The sequence below is a fragment of the Bufo bufo genome, chromosome 2 (genome assembly GCF_905171765.1).
Source record: "Bufo bufo chromosome 2, aBufBuf1.1, whole genome shotgun sequence".
Classification (NCBI taxonomy): Eukaryota; Metazoa; Chordata; class Amphibia; order Anura; family Bufonidae; genus Bufo; species Bufo bufo.
In genome coordinates, this window is record NC_053390.1 from 215,457,808 (window position 1) to 215,479,310 (window position 21,503).

At 44.5% G+C, this 21,503-nt stretch overlaps 1 protein-coding gene across 1 annotated transcript; it reads right to left on the minus strand.

Annotated features, from left to right (window-relative positions):
* Positions 1-8,421: 8,421 nt before the first annotated feature.
* On the minus strand, positions 8,422-9,441 carry LOC120990762 (hydroxycarboxylic acid receptor 2-like). Its single transcript, XM_040419664.1, has one exon. It carries the CDS (start codon positions 9,439-9,441, stop codon positions 8,422-8,424), a length of 1,020 nt encoding a protein of 339 aa, XP_040275598.1.
* Positions 9,442-21,503: the final 12,062 nt, after the last annotated feature.

A 21,503-nucleotide genomic window follows, 5' to 3' on the forward strand; every position in this document is an offset into this window, starting at 1 on the left:
AGGATCTGAAAGGCTCCTGTCAGAGCTTCTCAACTGTCTGGCTGTGACACATACTCCTTGCCGCATTCGCAGGCTAGGCGGTAGATCACCCAGCGAGTCCTACTGTTGATAAAATTATTAATGGTATATACCTTCCCAGTGTTGTTACTGCGGAAGGTCTTACCAGTTTGCACGTGGCTGCAAGCAATGCAACCACTACATTTGTAACAGCCTTTGACATTGGACCGTAACCACAACGAACCAGAAGGTGTAGGGGGTATAAATTCGCTCGAGACCAATCTGTCACGGAGATTGCGTCCTCTACAATGTGTAATGCAAGGATATTCCCCTATCACCTCTTTTAGATCAGGATCCATAAGTAAGATGCCCCAGTTGTTGCGTACAATGTCACGGACCTCTGGTGCTGCCCGATCGAAAGTACTAACCAGGCGAATGAGATTCCCTGCCTGTTCCTGGTTGGACTTGGGGACTAGGAGATTCGTGCGGTCTTCTTGTAGTGCTGACCGGAAGGCTCCTCGCAACACCCTGTGAGGATATCCTCGCTCACAAAATCTCAGCCTCAAGTGGGCGGCCTGCTTAATGAATTCTTTCTTAGAAGAACAATTTCTCCTGAGACGGAGGTACTGGCCCTTGGGAATACCCCTCTTAAGTGGGAGCGGATGACTGCTCTCCCACTTAAGCAGATTATTGGTAGAAGTGGGTTTCCTATATACCGTCGTAGTCAGTTCTCCCTCCTCTGTTTTGGAGATGAAGACATCTAAAAATGGCAGATGGGCGGTATTGTGTTCACTAGTGAAATGGAGATCTATGTGGTTATTGTTCAATGTCTCCACCATAGAGCCAAATGAGACATCATCACCATTCCAAATGATGAAGATGTCATCAATGTATCTTGCCCACAGTCCCACTGGATCCATGGTGGCGGATCCAGCATCCGTAAAAACCAGAGTCTCCTCCCACCAGCCCAGGAACAGGTTAGCATACGATGGGGCACAGGGACTCCCCCATCGCGGTGCCCCTGAGCTGGTGGTAGACCCTGCCGCTGAAGGAGAACACATTGTGGGTAAGTGTGAACTCCAACAGACGGAGGATGAAGAGACTGTGGGCACGATACTGGCGACCGCGACTACTCAAAAAGAAGTCCACGGCCTTAAGACCCAGGGAATGAGGGCTACTTGAGTATAGCGCCTCAACATCTATACTGGCAAGCAGACTGTCTGTCTCCGTATAGATTCCCTCCAACCTCTTCAGGAGATCAGTAGTGTCGCGGGTATAGGACGGAAGGGCGGTCACAAAAGGGGCCAAAATTTTGTCAATATATATTCCTAAATTTTGACACAAGTTGCCTACTCCCGACACTATGGGGCGTCCCTTCAGCGGATTTGTTCCCTTATGGAGTTTAGGGAGACAATAGAAAGTGGCCATACGGGGACAAGAGGGAAAAAGGAACTTAAACTCATCATCAGAAATAATCTGGGCTAACTTGGCCTCCTCAAGGATTGTTTTCAGTTCAGATCTAAAATCATTAGTCGGATCTCGAGGTAACACCTCGTACTTAGTAGGATCTTGCAAAAGGGATTCACATAGAACTCTATATTGGCCTTGATCCATGACCACCGTGTTGCCCCCTTTATCCGAGGGTTTGATGACAATGGAGCGATCGCTCTCAAGATCAGAAATCACGGTGGCCTGGGCCCGGTCAACGTTAGAGTGGTGTGATGGTCTAAGCTCCTCTATCTGATGTGAGACTAAGTCTAGAAAGACATCAACACAAGATGGGTCTGCGGATACTGGTGGCATTTTGTTACTTTTAATTTTCAGGTTGGTGAAAGGACCCAGGCCTGCGTGCAGATCGGGCTCCCGGTCAAGATCAAAGAGCAGACGTACGTCTGACAGGATCTCGAGAGGGATACCGAGTTCACGGCACTGTTTCCTCTCCTGCAACCTGAAAAATTTGTGCCAACGTAATTTACGGGCGAACAGATTTAAGTCTTTGATGTCAAATCTGTTGAAATTTGGAGTAGGAACAAATGAAAGACCTAATTGAAGGACCTGGGTTTCTGTGGCACTCAGAGGGCGTGAGGACAAATTAACGACCTAGGGTCCTAGGGGTTTTGAGGAGGTGGTTAAGCACGGTTCCGTAGTGGGTAGCCTTGAGGGGGATTGGGTTGCCCTGGGTAAGGGGTACCCCCTTAAAAACGGCGATCCCTCCCGCGAGAACCACCTTTTTGATGACCTCGGCGATTCCCTCCTCGAGATGATTGTTTGCTACCTTTCGGTACGCTATCTGAGTCAGAAAATTCAGTTTCTGTTGAGAAGAGGTCGGTGTGAGCGCCCCCAGTCTCTCCTCGGTTGACTATAGAGGAATAGATCCTATTCTCCTTGAAATCTGCCAGATCTCGCACAAATTGGTGGTGCTTGCGTTCTTTTAGATGGTATTGATATTTATCAAGATAGTTCTGGAGTTGTTTCTCCTTAGTAGCAAAGTCCGCCTCGTGCGAGAAAGTCTGGGCAGTTTCAATACTCTCAGTGAGTTTTTTATTAAGGATTTCTAATTTATTCTTTTCCTCAGTTAGAAGGAGACGCATAAAACGCAGAGAGCAATTTGTGGCCTCCTGTTCCCACTTGCTTAGGAAGCCAGGGCTCCTGAATCTCGCTGCGGGCAGCAACGAGATGCGGAGTCCACGTGAGACGATGTTATGTTTTAGATAGCTCTCTAGGCTCTGCGTCTCCCACCAGGAGAGAATTTGATCTCTGTAGACGTCAGTTAGGTCCTTAAAAGCTGCGTTGAAAGATGGAATGTATTTCTTTTGAGAGAATTCTTTGTCAGAGAACACTTCTTGAGCCTCCACCAACCAACTGTCTGCACTAAAGCCTGTAGCCCAAAAACCTGCCATGCTCTGGCGTGTGTAGTGAACTAAAGAAAAGTATGGAAGGTCTAGCTCAAAGGGCTAAACCAGTTAATCCCAAATTAGTCTTTGATGATGTCAAATCTGTTGAAATTTGGAGTAGGAACAAATGAAAGACCTAATTGAAGGACCTGGGTTTCTGTGGCACTCAGAGGGCGTGAGGACAAATTAACGACCTAGGGTCCTAGGGGTTTTGAGGAGGTGGTTGAGCACGGTTCCGTAGTGGGTAGCCTTGAGGGGGATTGGGTTGCCCTGGGTAAGGGGTACCCCCTAAAAAACGGCGATCCCTCCCGCGAGAACCAGCTTTTCGATGACCTCGGCGATTTCCTCCTCGAGGTGATTGTTTGCTACCTTTCGGTACGCTATCTGAGTCAGAAAATTCAGTTTCTGTTGAGAAGAGGTCGGTGTGAGTGCCCCCAGTCTCTCCTCGGTTGACTATAGAGGAATAGATCCTATTCTCCTTGAAATCTGCCAGATCTCGCACAAATTGGTGGTGCTTGCGTTCTTTTAGATGGTATTGATATTTATCAAGATAGTTCTGGAGTTGTTTCTCCTTAGTAGCAAAGTCCGCCTCGTGCGAGAAAGTCTGGGCAGTTTCAATACTCTCAGTGAGTTTTTTTATTAAGGATTTCTAATTTAATCTTTTCCTCAATTAGAAGGAGACGCATAAAACGCAGAGAGCAATTTGTGGCCTCCTGTTCCCACTTGCTTAGGAAGCCAGGGCTCCTGAATCTCGCTGCGGGCAGCAACGAGATGCGGAGTCCACGTGAGACGATGTTATGTTTTAGATAGCTCTCTAGGCTCTGCGTCTCCCACCAGGAGAGAATTTGATCTCTGTAGACGTCAGTTAGGTCCTTAAAAGCTGCGTTGAAAGATGGAATGTATTTCTTTTGAGAGAATTCTTTGTCAGAGAACACTTCTTGAGCCTCCACCAACCAACTGTCTGCACTAAAGCCTGTAGCCAAAAAACCTGCCATGCTCTGGCGTGTGTAGTGAACTAAAGAAAAGTATGGAAGGTCTAGCTCAAAGGGCTAAACCAGTTAATCCCAAATATTGAATAGGCAAATGAACTGAACCCCAATGGTGGGGACAGAGGGAATAAAACGTAACATTTATAACTTCCCAGACCTACGGGGTTATAATTTGACATGTCTCAGCAGGCATATTATTGATTGGGCCAACGAATCAGCATACTACTCTAACTTGCATGTAGAACGCCAACTTGCGGCCCCTTGGAATTTGATGGCTTTGGTACATATGAGAGTATCTCAGCTTCCAGTGGTGGCGAGAAAATCATTGATATTGAGGGACACTATTATCGCATGGAAGAACATTAGGAAGTTGTTTGGCCTATCATTTCAGTTCTCTAAACACCTACCCATTAGGGGCAACCCTGCTTTTGTTTCGGGAAACACAGACAAGTCTTTTCAAACATGGGCTAACAAGGGGGTAATTAAGATGGGAGACCTCTTCCATGAGAAGGAAGCCAGATGGGCGACGTTAAAGGAAGTGGAGGAAAGATGGGTTCTCCAAGGGCCGAATTCGTTCCCTTATATGCAGGTTAGGAGTTATGTGAAAGATCAGGATATGTCAAAAAATGGGGCATCCAGCTGAACATAAGGGATGTTGGTCCGGTGGCTCTCTCGGGGCTTCAAGCTGTTTACAGGGCAGTCTCAAATGAAAAAATGAGAGAAACCCAGTTCAAAATTTTGCACCATGCCATATATGGGTTCGACTTCCCGGTATCAACGGCTAAACCTGACAGACTCACAGCCTGTCCCAAGTGTGGGGTCCCAAAATCTGATCTGTTTCATGGACTATGGGAATGCCCCAAGCTAGGTATTTTTTGGACCCAAGTAGCTCAGCTATTGGAGCGCACTGGGTGTAACTTCACAGGTCTAACGCCATCACTGGTGGTGCTCCAAGCAGATGAAAAGGAGACTGATGAAGTCAATGGGAACAGTGAGGAAAAGAAACTGACGATGTTAGCTCATACAGTAGTGTTGGAAGCGAAAAGGTGCTTGCTGACGAAGTGGTTGACTGCAGAGGTCCCTAGTTTGGATCTATTGATAACCCAGATCAGACGTATTTTTCAGATAGAATGGCAAAACGCTATTGCTAAAAAAGAAACCCTGGGAAAGAAGTTATATAAAACTTGGAAAAGGTTTATCCTGCAATACATTCCACATGCTAAATACCCCTCAGTAATGGGACCTTTTAAATATACAGAGTGGTATCTACAAGAAGACTTGAGGGATCGACTAGGAAATTTGAAAGTTTAAATGTTCCTCAAAAGTAGCCGTGACATCCAGAGAAGGGAGGGAGGGGGGGTACAGGAGGGGTGTGGGGGAGATATTAGAAAATATAGGTTTGTCATGTTTTCATCATATATTTGGAAGAAAAGAAATGTGAACCGATTGTTCTTCTGTACACCTTATATGCATTTTACTTTACTGATGTATCGCATTGACATGATAACAATAAAGAATTGTTTAAAAAAAAAAAAAACGTAACATTTAATAGGTATAAATTAGAATAAATGGCGCAAAAAGAGACAAATACATACAAATAAGACCAGCCCGAGTGGGCCTAGACAATTGCAGGGTAATACCAGTAAGGAAAGGAAAGGAACGTTCTCATCCGAAAAGGTTGTGGTGAATGGTTCTCAGCAGGAGGGTACCATCTCAGGATTCCATAGGATGAGTCTTCCAGTACTTGGAGCTGATGATAAATGGATACCATGCGAAAATAATGTAGATCAATATGTTGCTATAGGCAAGGCAGACGTCAGGAACGGTTACCCTGATTAGGCTCTAAAGCCAGGAAGGGGCTAGTAAGGCCCTGCCTACCTATACGGAGTGCTTGCCCCGCAAGGAGCGACCCCGTCCGGATGCCTGTCCCTGGTCCGGCCGGTATCTTTAGTAAACCCTAAGAAAATCCCGACGTGTCACATTTCATTAACAATAAAACTCATCAGGGGAATGTAAGCTTAAGGGTGACAGGCAAAACCACGCCTGTAGTTAAAGAAAAGCAATTAAGCAACAGTTAAGAGCCAAACAGGCTGAAACCTTAAAAGTTAGAGCCTGGCAGGCTAGAAACTATGAGCCAGGTCATTCAGGCCAATGGAGGCTCAAAGAACGGGCACTGAGAGGGGCCAGTGGGACCAATCAGACTTAGAGTGCGGTAGTCGGGCCAGTGGGACCTGACACCGAATTCATGCCACAGGAGGACCTATAGTGCTAGCGTGCCAATGGCCGCATTAGCACAGTGATGTGCTGCTGGAAGGCAAAACACGGTCCCTGTGGGGCCCAAAACATAGGGTACATAGTGTGGGGCTGTCGGCGTTTATTTACCTTTATGCAGCCATTTTTAAAGGCAGAATCCAGCGCACCAGTAAACAGGACCGCCCTCCAGTGTCAACGTGAGGCCGGTAAGCTCGATCACGTGACCTGGCCTGCGTGCTATGGAATGCAATGCTCGGCAGCGCCTGCGTTCCAAGTCCCGCCTCAGGAGCTACAAGATGGGCGGTGCGCTCAACGTGAGGGGGCGGGGAAACGTGAAACGCAGCGCACATGCCGTCGCGCCGCGGTGACACGCAAGGCCAATGGAGAGAAGATTAACATCCTGGAGGCGGGCTGGTTGCCAGGCAACCGGAACGCCGGGGACAATGCCACGGCGTATCAACGATTGCAGAAGGGACCATAAGGTCATAGGTCCCATATTGGAGCAACGAATTAAACATTGCTGTAGTCAAAGAGCTACATATGTGCAGTTTAAGAACGGCGACGGGCTTATTCACAGAAAATGAATTGGCTAGTGATTAGGCTAATTTAAAAGAAGTAGCAATTGGCATAGTAACTGTACTGATCAGGCGATCACAAGAAACAGCTATAATTAAGCTGTTCATTGAGGCCCAATGGAGCCATGGTTTTTAAGTAGAAAATCCAGCGAGTTTCACGCTGCAGGATCGCCCGATCCCAGTCACCCCCCCCCGACGTGGAGGGAGAACCCTGTCGATGCCCATGACGGACACATGGGCACTGCCATTATGATGGTTGTGAATATGGTTGGCCACTGGTGTGTCCTTGGCCTTAGAAATATCATTAAGGTGTTTGCCCACTCGTCTGCGGAACTCGCGGATGGTCTTACCGACATACTCCTTGCCGCATTCGCAGGCTAGGCGGTAGATCACCCAGCGAGTCCTACAGTTGATAAAATGATTAATGGTATATACCTTCCCAGTTTTGTTACTGCGGAAGGTCTTACCAGTTTGCACGTGGCTGCAAGCAATGCAACCACTACATTTGTAACAGCCTTTGACGTTGGACCGTAACCACAACGAACCAGAAGGTGTAGGGGGTATAAATTCGCTCGAGACCAATCTGTCATGGAGATTGCGTCCTCTACGATATGTAATGCGAGGATATTCCCCTATCACCTCTTTTAGATCAGGATCCATAAGTAAGATGCCCCAGTTATTGCGTACAATGTCACGGACCTCTGGTGCTGCCCGATCAAAAGTACTAACCAGGCGAATGAGATTCCCTGCCTGTTCCTGGTTGGACTTGGGGACTAGGAGATTCGTGCGGTCTTCTTGTAGTGCTGACCGGAAGGCTCCTTGCAACACCCTGTGAGGATATCCTCGCTCACGAAATCTCAGCCTCAAGTCGGCGGCCTGCTTAATGAATTCTTTCTTAGAAGAGCAATTTCTCCTGAGATGGAGGTACTGGCCCTTGGGAATACCCCTCTTAAGTGAGAGCTGTGGAAAATCCTTAGCGGAGCTGCCACATGTGGTAACCTTAGTGAAAGGAGAGCTGCTTGTAAACAGTTTTGCTAAACATTGTTTGCCCCCCTTTTTATTTTTCAAAAATGGCCAGAAAGCGTTTTCTTTTCATTTCACCTTTTTGTGTTATAATAGTTATAAAATATGATATATTTATACATCAATTAGCGATAATTTTGAAACCCTTCTAACATTAACACTCATCTAATATTGTGTACTGCTTGTAGTAGGGTCAATGTGTAATGACGATTAGAATGGATCCACAAAACTAATAAAAGCTGATTAACTGTAAAAATGAGTTGTCAGTTGCTGCAATCAATAGAAATGTCCTATAATGCTTCTTAAGTTGTACTTAAAAATATAATTGAATACATTTATGTGTACATTGGTAAATTACACAGTTCAATAACATGCTAAAGCAACCAGAATAATACAAAATCAACAACACCCTGCACTTTTTTTTAAACTCCCAAAGCTCTTTCTATACTACGCCTTGGTAGAATACTAATTAATATGACCAGCAAATTAAGCAATATTATAAGGAATACAATAAAGTAGTGGATAGAATACAATGTCAGTAATTCCCTTGAAACTGAGCAATATCAAGAGAGTAGTGTTAAAGGTTTGTTCTGATTTTTAACATGCCTAATAAAGTCACAGTTAAATCGTAGGAAACAACATAAAAATACTGGCAGAAACAAAGCTCTAGAAATGTAGAATAGACCTCCTTCATCCAATTTGTGTCTGTTGCTGATTGTTACATGTTATATTGTTTGTAATGGTAGGAACTGCATCTGAATCAGATTGGTTTGAACATCTCATGATCTTTAGGTAAAATATGCTGAAAGATGGACTAGAGAAGAAGTAAACCAAAGGGTTGCACATACTGTTCATGTATGTTAAGCAAACTGTAATATAAAATGCGGTGTCTACAGTTCTGTATATACTGCAGTCATTCATTTGTGGAGATGCCAAGAGCCTTAAGATTTCAATCCTGGTAGAGACACTTGGTAAAAAACATATAATGAACACAATTCCAACAGATATGATACATTTGACTGATTTTCTTATCTTTGAATCTCTGTCCAGGTTCCTCTGTCTGAGTCTCCATATGATACTGTAAGAGCAAAACAGGATAATGCACAGTGGGAGAAAAAACTGAAGAATGAAGATCAGGTCATGCCAGCATGAGGCAGCAGGACACACCATAAAACTTTTACATTTTTTATTGCTTGATGGGTCTTCTTGAAGGTGGTCTTCAGTCAAAATCAAGGCAGTCATTGCAATGGTTGTAAACCACACACCACATGAAATAAGGGCAGCAGTCTTGGTGGACAAAGAGTTGATGTTATTATGTGGATGAACAACTCTAAAGTACCGGTCTAGTCCAACCAAAGTAAGAAAGAAGATGCTTCCTGCCCTGTTCATTGCAAGCATGAAAAGCATTACTCTGCATGGGACATCTCCATAAATCCAGTGCTCTTGCTTCAGATAATAGTCTGTTCTAAAAGGCAGTATGATAATGAGAAGAAAATCGGCCATAGACAAGTTGAAGAGATAAACAGTGCTGGCCTTCCATGACTTGATGTGGAAGCAAAATGCCCACAGAGCAATGAAGTTGAAAATAGATCCCAACACAATGATTAGAATTAGAATGGGAGGAAGAAGGTAGAAGAGAATAGGTTCTTGGAACAAACAACATCTGAAGTTGCTTGTGTTCTGGTTGTTTTGAAGCCTCGCATATGACATTGTTGAGATGGTGTTGACTTTCGAAACAAATGCCAAAGAATACGAAAAGCCAACTTTGAATGCAGAAAAGAGGAAGTAATTTACTGAAGAAAAACCCAAGTGCTAATAGCCTATGTGTTACAGCATATGAGTCATTTTGGAGATTACATATCTAAAGTGGTTTTACAAACAGATCATACATCCAAATGTTGTTATATGCAGTAATTAAACACACAGTTATTGTTTTTCTTTATGCATGATTACCCTGAGAACCAAGGTTAAAAACAAGTATAGGAAGTGAATTTAACATGTCGCCAGGTGCAAGATAACCTGCCTAAGTGCCATATAATATTACAGGTGATCATTGCAATATTGCACTTACTTTGTTTTGTGTTGTTTTTTTCATCCCCTTTCTAGAGATTGCTTTTACTTTGTTTTGAAATATTCAGAATAACTTAAAAATACACAAATATTGTATATTCTGAAGAGTAGCTACAAAAAAAAATAAGAAAAATTTTGATTCTAAACTGTTATGATTATTGTCTCATTGTTACTGTGGAAGTAAAATACCCATAATATAGTGTCTCACTGTTAGGGTACAGCCACACAGTCACATTTCCTGGTGCAGTTTTGGAAGTCAAAATCAGGAATAGATTATAAAAAGGGAGAAAGCATAAATAAAAAAAATTAAATACTGAAATGTACTTTTCCTGTAGTAAAACGGTTCTCTGAGCTTTTAATATTGATAACCTATCCTCAAGATAGGTCACCAATATCAGATCGGTGGGGGTCTGACACCCCCGCCGAACAGCTGTAAGAAGGGAAAGCATGAACAGTGCCATCTCCCGTCTCTCTAGACATAGCAGCAGCAGCAAGCAAGAAGAGAGAAAGGAGACAGCAAGCGTGCTTTCCTTTCATACAGCTTGTCAGGTATTTATTTCATATAAGATATGAAATCATAAAAATTATGATTTCATATTTTTATGAAATATGAAAATTTTGATTGGCGAACATATAAACGCCAGTTCTTTTATTGATGAGATCTAAAGTCAATTTGTGCAGCTAATGAAACAGGGTGCAGTTAATTATATAAAATATAATTTATTACAAATATATACAGTAAAAGTGGCATACAAATTAATACAAGGACAATATCAAAATTGACTACAAGATGGTGCTCCACCGTTTACGCCAGGTTCACTTAATTTACTACACCAAGTACAATACAATGCTACTCTTTTTTTTATCAAATTATTACCAATTAGAAATGAGTCTGTGGAAAGTCCCTTATGCTCAATCAAAGAATATGGCAGTAAGAGACACCTTATAAATACGCCCGTTGGCCTAACTACGGATAATAAAATACGATCAGAGATCCTACTCTGATAGAAATATTACAGAAAATTCCAATGATGTGCACGTTCATTAAAATTTCCCATAAAATTACTGTTTTAACACTATTGACCACCTAATAATGGGGTCTCAATTATATGCCCATTGGAGCGATTTATAATTACTGCAAATGAAATAAATTATACATTACCCCTGGCTTTGGGATAAAGAGCTTTTAGAAGGGACCCAGCTTTCCAAGATTTAGATCTGTCAGTTTCTTTCTGCGAGTCTCGGGTGTGTCCCTGGAAGAATTCCTTAGGGTGTAGGGAGCTTTTCTTAGGACTGGAGGTGGTGAAGATCTGTGACGTCCTGTGGTACGTTTTATGACGTGTGAAGTGATGATGATTCCTGATCCCCCCCAAAACTGGATCAGATATTCTAATCCTTATCTATGTTCCATCCCCTCTTGGATTAGGGATTTCCACTTAGATAAGGTGGGTGTGACGTATGTTAATCATGGGGATGATGTCATTTAACTGGCATTCCTTAGAAACTTCTGCCCATCTACCACTTGATGGCACTGTTGTTTCATATATGAAATTTAAATGTTCAGGAATGTCAGATGCACACATATCTAACCTGTTCCCATGACTTTCTTAACCTTTTCCCATTAAATTAACCAAGGAGGTACTCTTTCTGACACTTTGCTCAGACCGACTGGCGGTATTAGAAGTTTCCCTAATCCTTGAATTTATGGGGCAGATAAGAATACACAGAAATTTGGGGGGGAAGCTGACTTTGCCAATAAGGAACTACAACTGAAGAACACTATTGACAAATTTCAGTTTCACCTCAAAGAGCGAAAACATCGCCAATTTAATAGAGATCTACAAGACTTTCGGGATAATAAGGTATATTCCACACTAGATCGCAACACATCGCAGACCAGACGTCCAGACGTGGACGCCTCATCTAGCGATACAGAGGTCTCAGAAAACGAGAAGGAGAGTGGTCAGACACACAGAGGTAGGGGAAGGGGCTATAAGAAAACTCAAAATAACAGGGGTAGAGGAGGAAGGAATAATCAGAGAGGAAGACAGGATCAGGGTGGGTCCGATTTTTTAGAAACACCCTACCCCCTACGCAACCGAGGGCCTCAAAGATCACCACCCCAGACCAACAAGGGAGTGGGCAACATAACCAAATAATCAACCTCTCTAACCAACAATTGCAGGACCCAGAGATGTGTTTACTTAGCAGGGGCCTGTCCTTTGTCCCCACCTCTAGCTTCAGCCTCTTCAACTGGGTTAGAGATATCCATCTCTTTGCCAGAAAGCTTAAATGGCGCAAACATTTTGCGCTTGTGGCTAGGCGAGAGAGCAAGGAGATGGGTATTTCACCCGACATCCTTCAAGATGTTCGCCTTCTATACAGCCTGAGTGATAGTATTCCCCAGGAGGGCAAAGGCCCGTTTACCTCACTCAGAAACAAAAGCCTAAAGATGCCTCCGTTGGGGGACCCAACTTGTATAGATGTTTTTGTGAACCAGGTGTGTCGTGATCTTACTAATCTGATATCTAGTCATGGTGGCTTCAATTGCAGCAAAAGCGAGTATAAAGCCTTGCTGGATTTGGAGAAAAAGAAAAATCTTATCATCAAACCCTCGGACAAGGGGGGGAACATCGTCTTGATGAACACCATTGACTATGCCAACATGTGTCATGCCTTACTTGACGACAGGAACACTTATGAAAAACTGAAGTGTGATCCCACTGAGAAATATCAGAGTGAGTTAATTGACATGTTACGACTGGCAAAAACCAATGACCTGATTTCTGGTGATGAATTTGAATACCTGTATAAGAAACATCCTACACTAGCCACCTTTTATAGCCTACCCAAGGTGCATAAGGGTGGTTTCCCTGTTAAGGGACGCCCGATTGTTTCGGGCGTGAACAGCTTGACCCAAAACTTGGGGATCTACCTAGATCATATATTGGCACCATTTGTGAAAACACTGCCCTCATACCTAAGGGATACGAGTGACCTTCTTGGTCGCCTGGAGGGCATCAGCTTGGAGGAGGGGACCTCCCTAGCCTCTATTGATGTTGAGGCCCTCTACTCGTCCATACCTCATCACCTCGGGATGAGGGCAGTGGAATCATTCCTGTACACTAGGGGCCAACAGTTTTTTCCACATAATGTTTTCGTCCTGCAACTACTTAATTTCGTCCTTACAAGGAATTACTTTCTCTTTGACGGAGTCCTCTACCACCAGCTCAGGGGCACCGCGATGGGGAGTTCATGTGCCCCGTCGTATGCCAATTTGTTCCTGGGCTGGTGGGAGAGGACTCTGGTCTTTGGTGACGCTCCCAATAGACACATTTCCTGTATCGTCACTTGGGCAAGATTCATTGACGATGTCTTTGTCGTCTGGAAAGGGGGAGAAACTGAATTCTCAAATTTTGTTAAGTCTCTTAATGTAAATGACATAAACATGAAGTTTACCTCTGTCTTTGAAACGAACACTCTGCCTTTCTTGGACATCTCCATCTCAAGGGGAAGGGATGACTTGATTCAAACTGACATCTTTAGGAAACCCACCTCCACAAATTCACTCCTACATTGGAGCAGTCACCACCCTTTCCCTTTGAAAAGGGGAATACCAGTGGGACAGTACCTGCGCATTAGGAGGAACTGTTCCACCTGGGAAACATTCAAAACCCAGGCGGACGACCTTAGAAGTCGTTTCTGGGAAAGGGGATATCCAGATGCGGTTCTAAAAAGTGCCTTCAAAAGAGCGTGTGGTAGTAAAAGAGATGAACTCCTCTATCCTAAACCTAAAATACCGGATACTGGTTTAATACGCCTTATTGGTACTTTTGATGATTGTTCTGCAGAGGTTAAACAGATATTGAAGAACCACTGGGAGGTTCTCCTCATGGACCCAGACATCAAGGTGGTTATCCCGGAAACAGCACAGGTCACCTACCGTAGGGGCCTGAGCCTTAGGGATCGCCTTGTACACAGCCACTACAGCGACACACGTGATTCTAAAGAGACATGGCTCCAACGTCCAATCGGCTGTTTTCGCTGTAGTGGTTGTGTGGCATGTGGACACATTCAAAAGGGACGGTCATTCCAGGCCAATGTCACCGGCAAGTGTCACCAAATCAGACATTTCATTAATTGTCGCACCAGGGGAGTGATCTACAGGGCCAACTGCATATGCGGTCTTGAATACATTGGGAAAACCACCCGTGAGTTGCGACGCCGGATAGGTGAACATTTGGGGGACATTAGAAATGACAAAGACACACCCATTGCTAAACATATCAACATGATGCATGGGGGTGATGCCTCAGGACTGAGGTTTATGGGCATCGAACTGGTCGCAAGACCCAAAAGGGGTGGGGATTGGGACCGGAAAATATTGCAGAGGGAGACTTGGTGGATATTCCATCTTCAAACCGTAGCCCCTAATGGTCTAAACGAGCAATTGTCGTTTGGCTGCTATATTGTACCCTAAGAGCGAAACCATCCGGTTGTCCCCACCCCCCCCCCCCCCCTAGCTTCCCCCAGTAATTGGTTGCATTACTGTGAGAACAAATTGGACAACAACAAAAATTTCTGTTGGAGTGACATCTCGAACTAGGTCACCAAAACCCTCCCCTTTTGGGGATCGGATCAGTAGAGGCATATTGAAACATGGTTGCGTTGTAGCAATCAAGTGCCAACGACAGTCACCTGAAGAACCAGCTTATAAACTTAAATATTCCATTAGGAGAACCGCAGACCTGACGGACCAATGGAAATCATGTTAGATTGTGGTGGGAGCAGAGGTTGAACTTACTTGCCCTTTGATTTCATCCCTGCATCTCACTATAACAACCACCTCAAGCAAGTGTAGTGGAGACTTTAAGCCGCCTGTAACCTAACTAGGGAAGGCGGCGTTCCGACAGGCTACCTGGCATATACTGACCTCGGCTCCATTATTAGAGCATAGCGTTGTCATGGCTGCCTGGTAACAGGAATCCGCCTCCACGCTAGACGTCATAGGAAAACAGAGTATCATGTGACCATAGGCGGAACAGCGGCAGGACCACGTGACGATGACGCGTCTCGACGATGAGGGGGCGTTGTATGGAGGCGGGGCCTCTCGGCTTTTTAAATGACCCGCGAACCTGGCCTCACTGCCACTGCTACACGCGGGACGCCAGGGAATACCCTCCATCCATCCATATCTGGGAACGGTCATTACCAACGACTGGACAGATAAGCTGCTCATTACCTTATGCTTTTATACCAGACTGTTACTAGCATGAGATAAGTTATGTTGTACCGTCTCTTAAACGTCCGCTAGTGACATCACTGGTGGGGGATCGGTTACAATGTGTGTTAAACTGATACTATCAACTGACAGAATGCTTTTCTTATTGGAAGTGTATTGAATAGATACTTTCAGTTAATGAGAAGCATTTATGAATATATGATCACCGGTTTACTAGGTTTGGATTTAAGTCTTACCAAACAATATAACTAGGTTTGGTTAAGACTATTGACCTCTGGTTACTCCTGGTCTATCCTCCAGGTCTGGACACCTATACCTGGACATTGGTGTGCATTAAACATTGAGCACCTGAGATCTCTTTGTCCACACGGATAGAGGATTAAATACCAGGAATCACCACAGGCCTTACAAAATAGAGGGTGTCTCGGTCTCTAACTTTACAACGGTTGACCGATTGGAGGTCACACAATTGTTCATCTTCATACCTCATTTGCTGTACAGTTCTCCACCACTAGGGAGACTGTAAAAGCTTTGTGGGCTTGATTTATCAGTGTGCCCCCTGTGACCCTATTTTGTTGGATAACTGAGCCCAGCCTAAGGGCTCTCTAGATATAATTCTGTCCCCTGACGAATCAGGTAACACTGAGGAAACGCGTCGGGACTATACCACCATCATTAAGTGTTAATTATTTTGGATAACATATCTTATTTTGTGTATGAACGTGTCTGGTACTGTAGGCGATTTCACACCAGTTGTGGATTCGCTTGCTCTTGATTCATCACATTTATCTTTGCCATCTTTTTTGCCCCCTCCCCTGGTGCTAGGGTAACCACCTAAGGACCATTTCTGGCTATCGGGCAAAGCTGGGCAGTCCATCTTAAGGAAGGGTTGCAATAGGGATATTGTGTTAGATAGGAGGAGGATATAGAGTGACAGGGTGATCTAGGGAAAGTGACCCAGCACTGTGTCTCTCTGCCTTGGTACCTGGCTACCCTTCATCCTATCTCCCTACTTTATTACTATCCCTTATTGGTCCCTCCATATCTCCGCCCATTTTTTCAGGAGATAAGTGTTACTAGTGGCAACTATTCATCTTTGTCAAGCATAGTAGGGCCCATTATTTTATCTACGTACATCATTAAATGTTATGTTTTAAATATTATAAAGCTACCCGTTCACTGTGATTTCTAATATTGACCAAGGGTTTAGCCCATTACTTCATTATAGTTTGACCGACTTTAATTGGTTGTGTTAAATTATCATTTTTCTTTTTTGAGTATGGCTGGTTTCCTCTCCACTGGCGTTGACAAAAATATATTGCTCTCTGAAGCAAACGAGGTTTTCTCTGAGAAGACTTTGATTCAGAGTAAATACGCACCATCATTTAAGGCTGCCTTTAAGGATCTCACAAGAATATACAAGGAACAAATATCTTCATGGTGGGAGATTCAATCAATAGAAAACTATCTCAAAAATAAAATTGTACCCAGAGGTTTAAGAATTAGCCTGACCCCAGCTAATAGATGCAGATCTACATCCCTTATGAGCAAATGGGAGGAGGAAGCGACTAAAAGCTCCTTGAGATTTATGCATCTTTTGCTGGAGGAGGAAAGAACTAATCTGGTGAAATTAGAGAGTAATTTGAAAGAACAGATTGAACTCACACAGAAATTTGGGGGGGAAGCTGACTTTGCCAATAAGGAACTACAACTGAAGAACACTATTGACAAATTTCAGTTTCACCTCAAAGAGCGAAAACATCGCCAATTTAATAGAGATCTACAAGACTTTCGGGATAATAAGGTATATTCCACACTAGATCGCAACACATCGCAGACCAGACGTCCAGACGTGGACGCCTCATCTAGCGATACAGAGGTCTCAGAAAACGAGAAGGAGAGTGGTCAGACACACAGAGGTAGGGGAAGGGGCTATAAGAAAACTCAAAATAACAGGGGTAGAGGAGGAAGGAATAATCAGAGAGGAAGACAGGATCAGGGTGGGTCCGATTTTTTAGAAACACCCTACCCCCTACGCAACCGAGGGCCTCAAAGATCACCACCCCAGACCAACAAGGGAGTGGGCAACATAACCAAATAATCAACCTCTCTAACCAACAATTGCAGGACCCAGAGATGTGTTTACTTAGCAGGGGCCTGTCCTTTGTCCCCACCTCTAGCTTCAGCCTCTTCAACTGGGTTAGAGATATCCATCTCTTTGCCAGAAAGCTTAAATGGCGCAAACATTTTGCGCTTGTGGCTAGGCGAGAGAGCAAGGAGATGGGTATTTCACCCGACATCCTTCAAGATGTTCGCCTTCTATACAGCCTGAGTGATAGTATTCCCCAGGAGGGCAAAGGCCCGTTTACCTCACTCAGAAACAAAAGCCTAAAGATGCCTCCGTTGGGGGACCCAACTTGTATAGATGTTTTTGTGAACCAGGTGTGTCGTGATCTTACTAATCTGATATCTAGTCATGGTGGCTTCAATTGCAGCAAAAGCGAGTATAAAGCCTTGCTGGATTTGGAGAAAAAGAAAAATCTTATCATCAAACCCTCGGACAAGGGGGGGAACATCGTCTTGATGAACACCATTGACTATGCCAACATGTGTCATGCCTTACTTGACGACAGGAACACTTATGAAAAACTGAAGTGTGATCCCACTGAGAAATATCAGAGTGAGTTAATTGACATGTTACGACTGGCAAAAACCAATGACCTGATTTCTGGTGATGAATTTGAATACCTGTATAAGAAACATCCTACACTAGCCACCTTTTATAGCCTACCCAAGGTGCATAAGGGTGGTTTCCCTGTTAAGGGACGCCCGATTGTTTCGGGCGTGAACAGCTTGACCCAAAACTTGGGGATCTACCTAGATCATATATTGGCACCATTTGTGAAAACACTGCCCTCATACCTAAGGGATACGAGTGACCTTCTTGGTCGCCTGGAGGGCATCAGCTTGGAGGAGGGGACCTCCCTAGCCTCTATTGATGTTGAGGCCCTCTACTCGTCCATACCTCATCACCTCGGGATGAGGGCAGTGGAATCATTCCTGTACACTAGGGGCCAACAGTTTTTTCCACATAATGTTTTCGTCCTGCAACTACTTAATTTCGTCCTTACAAGGAATTACTTTCTCTTTGACGGAGTCCTCTACCACCAGCTCAGGGGCACCGCGATGGGGAGTTCATGTGCCCCGTCGTATGCCAATTTGTTCCTGGGCTGGTGGGAGAGGACTCTGGTCTTTGGTGACGCTCCCAATAGACACATTTCCTGTATCGTCACTTGGGCAAGATTCATTGACGATGTCTTTGTCGTCTGGAAAGGGGGAGAAACTGAATTCTCAAATTTTGTTAAGTCTCTTAATGTAAATGACATAAACATGAAGTTTACCTCTGTCTTTGAAACGAACACTCTGCCTTTCTTGGACATCTCCATCTCAAGGGGAAGGGATGACTTGATTCAAACTGACATCTTTAGGAAACCCACCTCCACAAATTCACTCCTACATTGGAGCAGTCACCACCCTTTCCCTTTGAAAAGGGGAATACCAGTGGGACAGTACCTGCGCATTAGGAGGAACTGTTCCACCTGGGAAACATTCAAAACCCAGGCGGACGACCTTAGAAGTCGTTTCTGGGAAAGGGGATATCCAGATGCGGTTCTAAAAAGTGCCTTCAAAAGAGCGTGTGGTAGTAAAAGAGATGAACTCCTCTATCCTAAACCTAAAATACCGGATACTGGTTTAATACGCCTTATTGGTACTTTTGATGATTGTTCTGCAGAGGTTAAACAGATATTGAAGAACCACTGGGAGGTTCTCCTCATGGACCCAGACATCAAGGTGGTTATCCCGGAAACAGCACAGGTCACCTACCGTAGGGGCCTGAGCCTTAGGGATCGCCTTGTACACAGCCACTACAGCGACACACGTGATTCTAAAGAGACATGGCTCCAACGTCCAATCGGCTGTTTTCGCTGTAGTGGTTGTGTGGCATGTGGACACATTCAAAAGGGACGGTCATTCCAGGCCAATGTCACCGGCAAGTGTCACCAAATCAGACATTTCATTAATTGTCGCACCAGGGGAGTGATCTACAGGGCCAACTGCATATGCGGTCTTGAATACATTGGGAAAACCACCCGTGAGTTGCGACGCCGGATAGGTGAACATTTGGGGGACATTAGAAATGACAAAGACACACCCATTGCTAAACATATCAACATGATGCATGGGGGTGATGCCTCAGGACTGAGGTTTATGGGCATCGAACTGGTCGCAAGACCCAAAAGGGGTGGGGATTGGGACCGGAAAATATTGCAGAGGGAGACTTGGTGGATATTCCATCTTCAAACCGTAGCCCCTAATGGTCTAAACGAGCAATTGTCGTTTGGCTGCTATATTGTACCCTAAGAGCGAAACCATCCGGTTGTCCCCCCCCCCCCCCCCCCCCCCTAGCTTCCCCCAGTAATTGGTTGCATTACTGTGAGAACAAATTGGACAACAACAAAAATTTCTGTTGGAGTGACATCTCGAACTAGGTCACCAAAACCCTCCCCTTTTGGGGATCGGATCAGTAGAGGCATATTGAAACATGGTTGCGTTGTAGCAATCAAGTGCCAACGACAGTCACCTGAAGAACCAGCTTATAAACTTAAATATTCCATTAGGAGAACCGCAGACCTGACGGACCAATGGAAATCATGTTAGATTGTGGTGGGAGCAGAGGTTGAACTTACTTGCCCTTTGATTTCATCCCTGCATCTCACTATAACAACCACCTCAAGCAAGTGTAGTGGAGACTTTAAGCCGCCTGTAACCTAACTAGGGAAGGCGGCGTTCCGACAGGCTACCTGGCATATACTGACCTCGGCTCCATTATTAGAGCATAGCGTTGTCATGGCTGCCTGGTAACAGGAATCCGCCTCCACGCTAGACGTCATAGGAAAACAGAGTATCATGTGACCATAGGCGGAACAGCGGCAGGACCACGTGACGATGACGCGTCTCGACGATGAGGGGGCGTTGTATGGAGGCGGGGCCTCTCGGCTTTTTAAATGACCCGCGAACCTGGCCTCACTGCCACTGCTACACGCGGGACGCCAGGGAATACCCTCCATCCATCCATATCTGGGAACGGTCATTACCAACGACTGGACAGATAAGCTGCTCATTACCTTATGCTTTTATACCAGACTGTTACTAGCATGAGATAAGTTATGTTGTACCGTCTCTTAAACGTCCGCTAGTGACATCACTGGTGGGGGATCGGTTACAATGTGTGTTAAACTGATACTATCAACTGACAGAATGCTTTTCTTATTGGAAGTGTATTGAATAGATACTTTCAGTTAATGAGAAGCATTTATGAATATATGATCACCGGTTTACTAGGTTTGGATTTAAGTCTTACCAAACAATATAACTAGGTTTGGTTAAGACTATTGACCTCTGGTTACTCCTGGTCTATCCTCCAGGTCTGGACACCTATACCTGGACATTGGTGTGCATTAAACATTGAGCACCTGAGATCTCTTTGTCCACACGGATAGAGGATTAAATACCAGGAATCACCACAGGCCTTACAAAATAGAGGGTGTCTCGGTCTCTAACTTTACAACGGTTGACCGATTGGAGGTCACACAATTGTTCATCTTCATACCTCATTTGCTGTACAGTTCTCCACCACTAGGGAGACTGTAAAAGCTTTGTGGGCTTGATTTATCAGTGTGCCCCCTGTGACCCTATTTTGTTGGATAACTGAGCCCAGCCTAAGGGCTCTCTAGATATAATTCTGTCCCCTGACGAATCAGGTAACACTGAGGAAACGCGTCGGGACTATACCACCATCATTAAGTGTTAATTATTTTGGATAACATATCTTATTTTGTGTATGAACGTGTCTGGTACTGTAGGCGATTTCACACCAGTTGTGGATTCGCTTGCTCTTGATTCATCACATTTATCTTTGCCATCTTTTTTGCCCCCTCCCCTGGTGCTAGGGTAACCACCTAAGGACCATTTCTGGCTATCGGGCAAAGCTGGGCAGTCCATCTTAAGGAAGGGTTGCAATAGGGATATTGTGTTAGATAGGAGGAGGATATAGAGTGACAGGGTGATCTAGGGAAAGTGACCCAGCACTGTGTCTCTCTGCCTTGGTACCTGGCTACCCTTCATCCTATCTCCCTACTTTATTACTATCCCTTATTGGTCCCTCCATATCTCCGCCCATTTTTTCAGGAGATAAGTGTTACTAGTGGCAACTATTCATCTTTGTCAAGCATAGTAGGGCCCATTATTTTATCTACGTACATCATTAAATGTTATGTTTTAAATATTATAAAGCTACCCGTTCACTGTGATTTCTAATATTGACCAAGGGTTTAGCCCATTACTTCATTATAGTTTGACCGACTTTAATTGGTTGTGTTAAATTGGCAGATAAGAATAC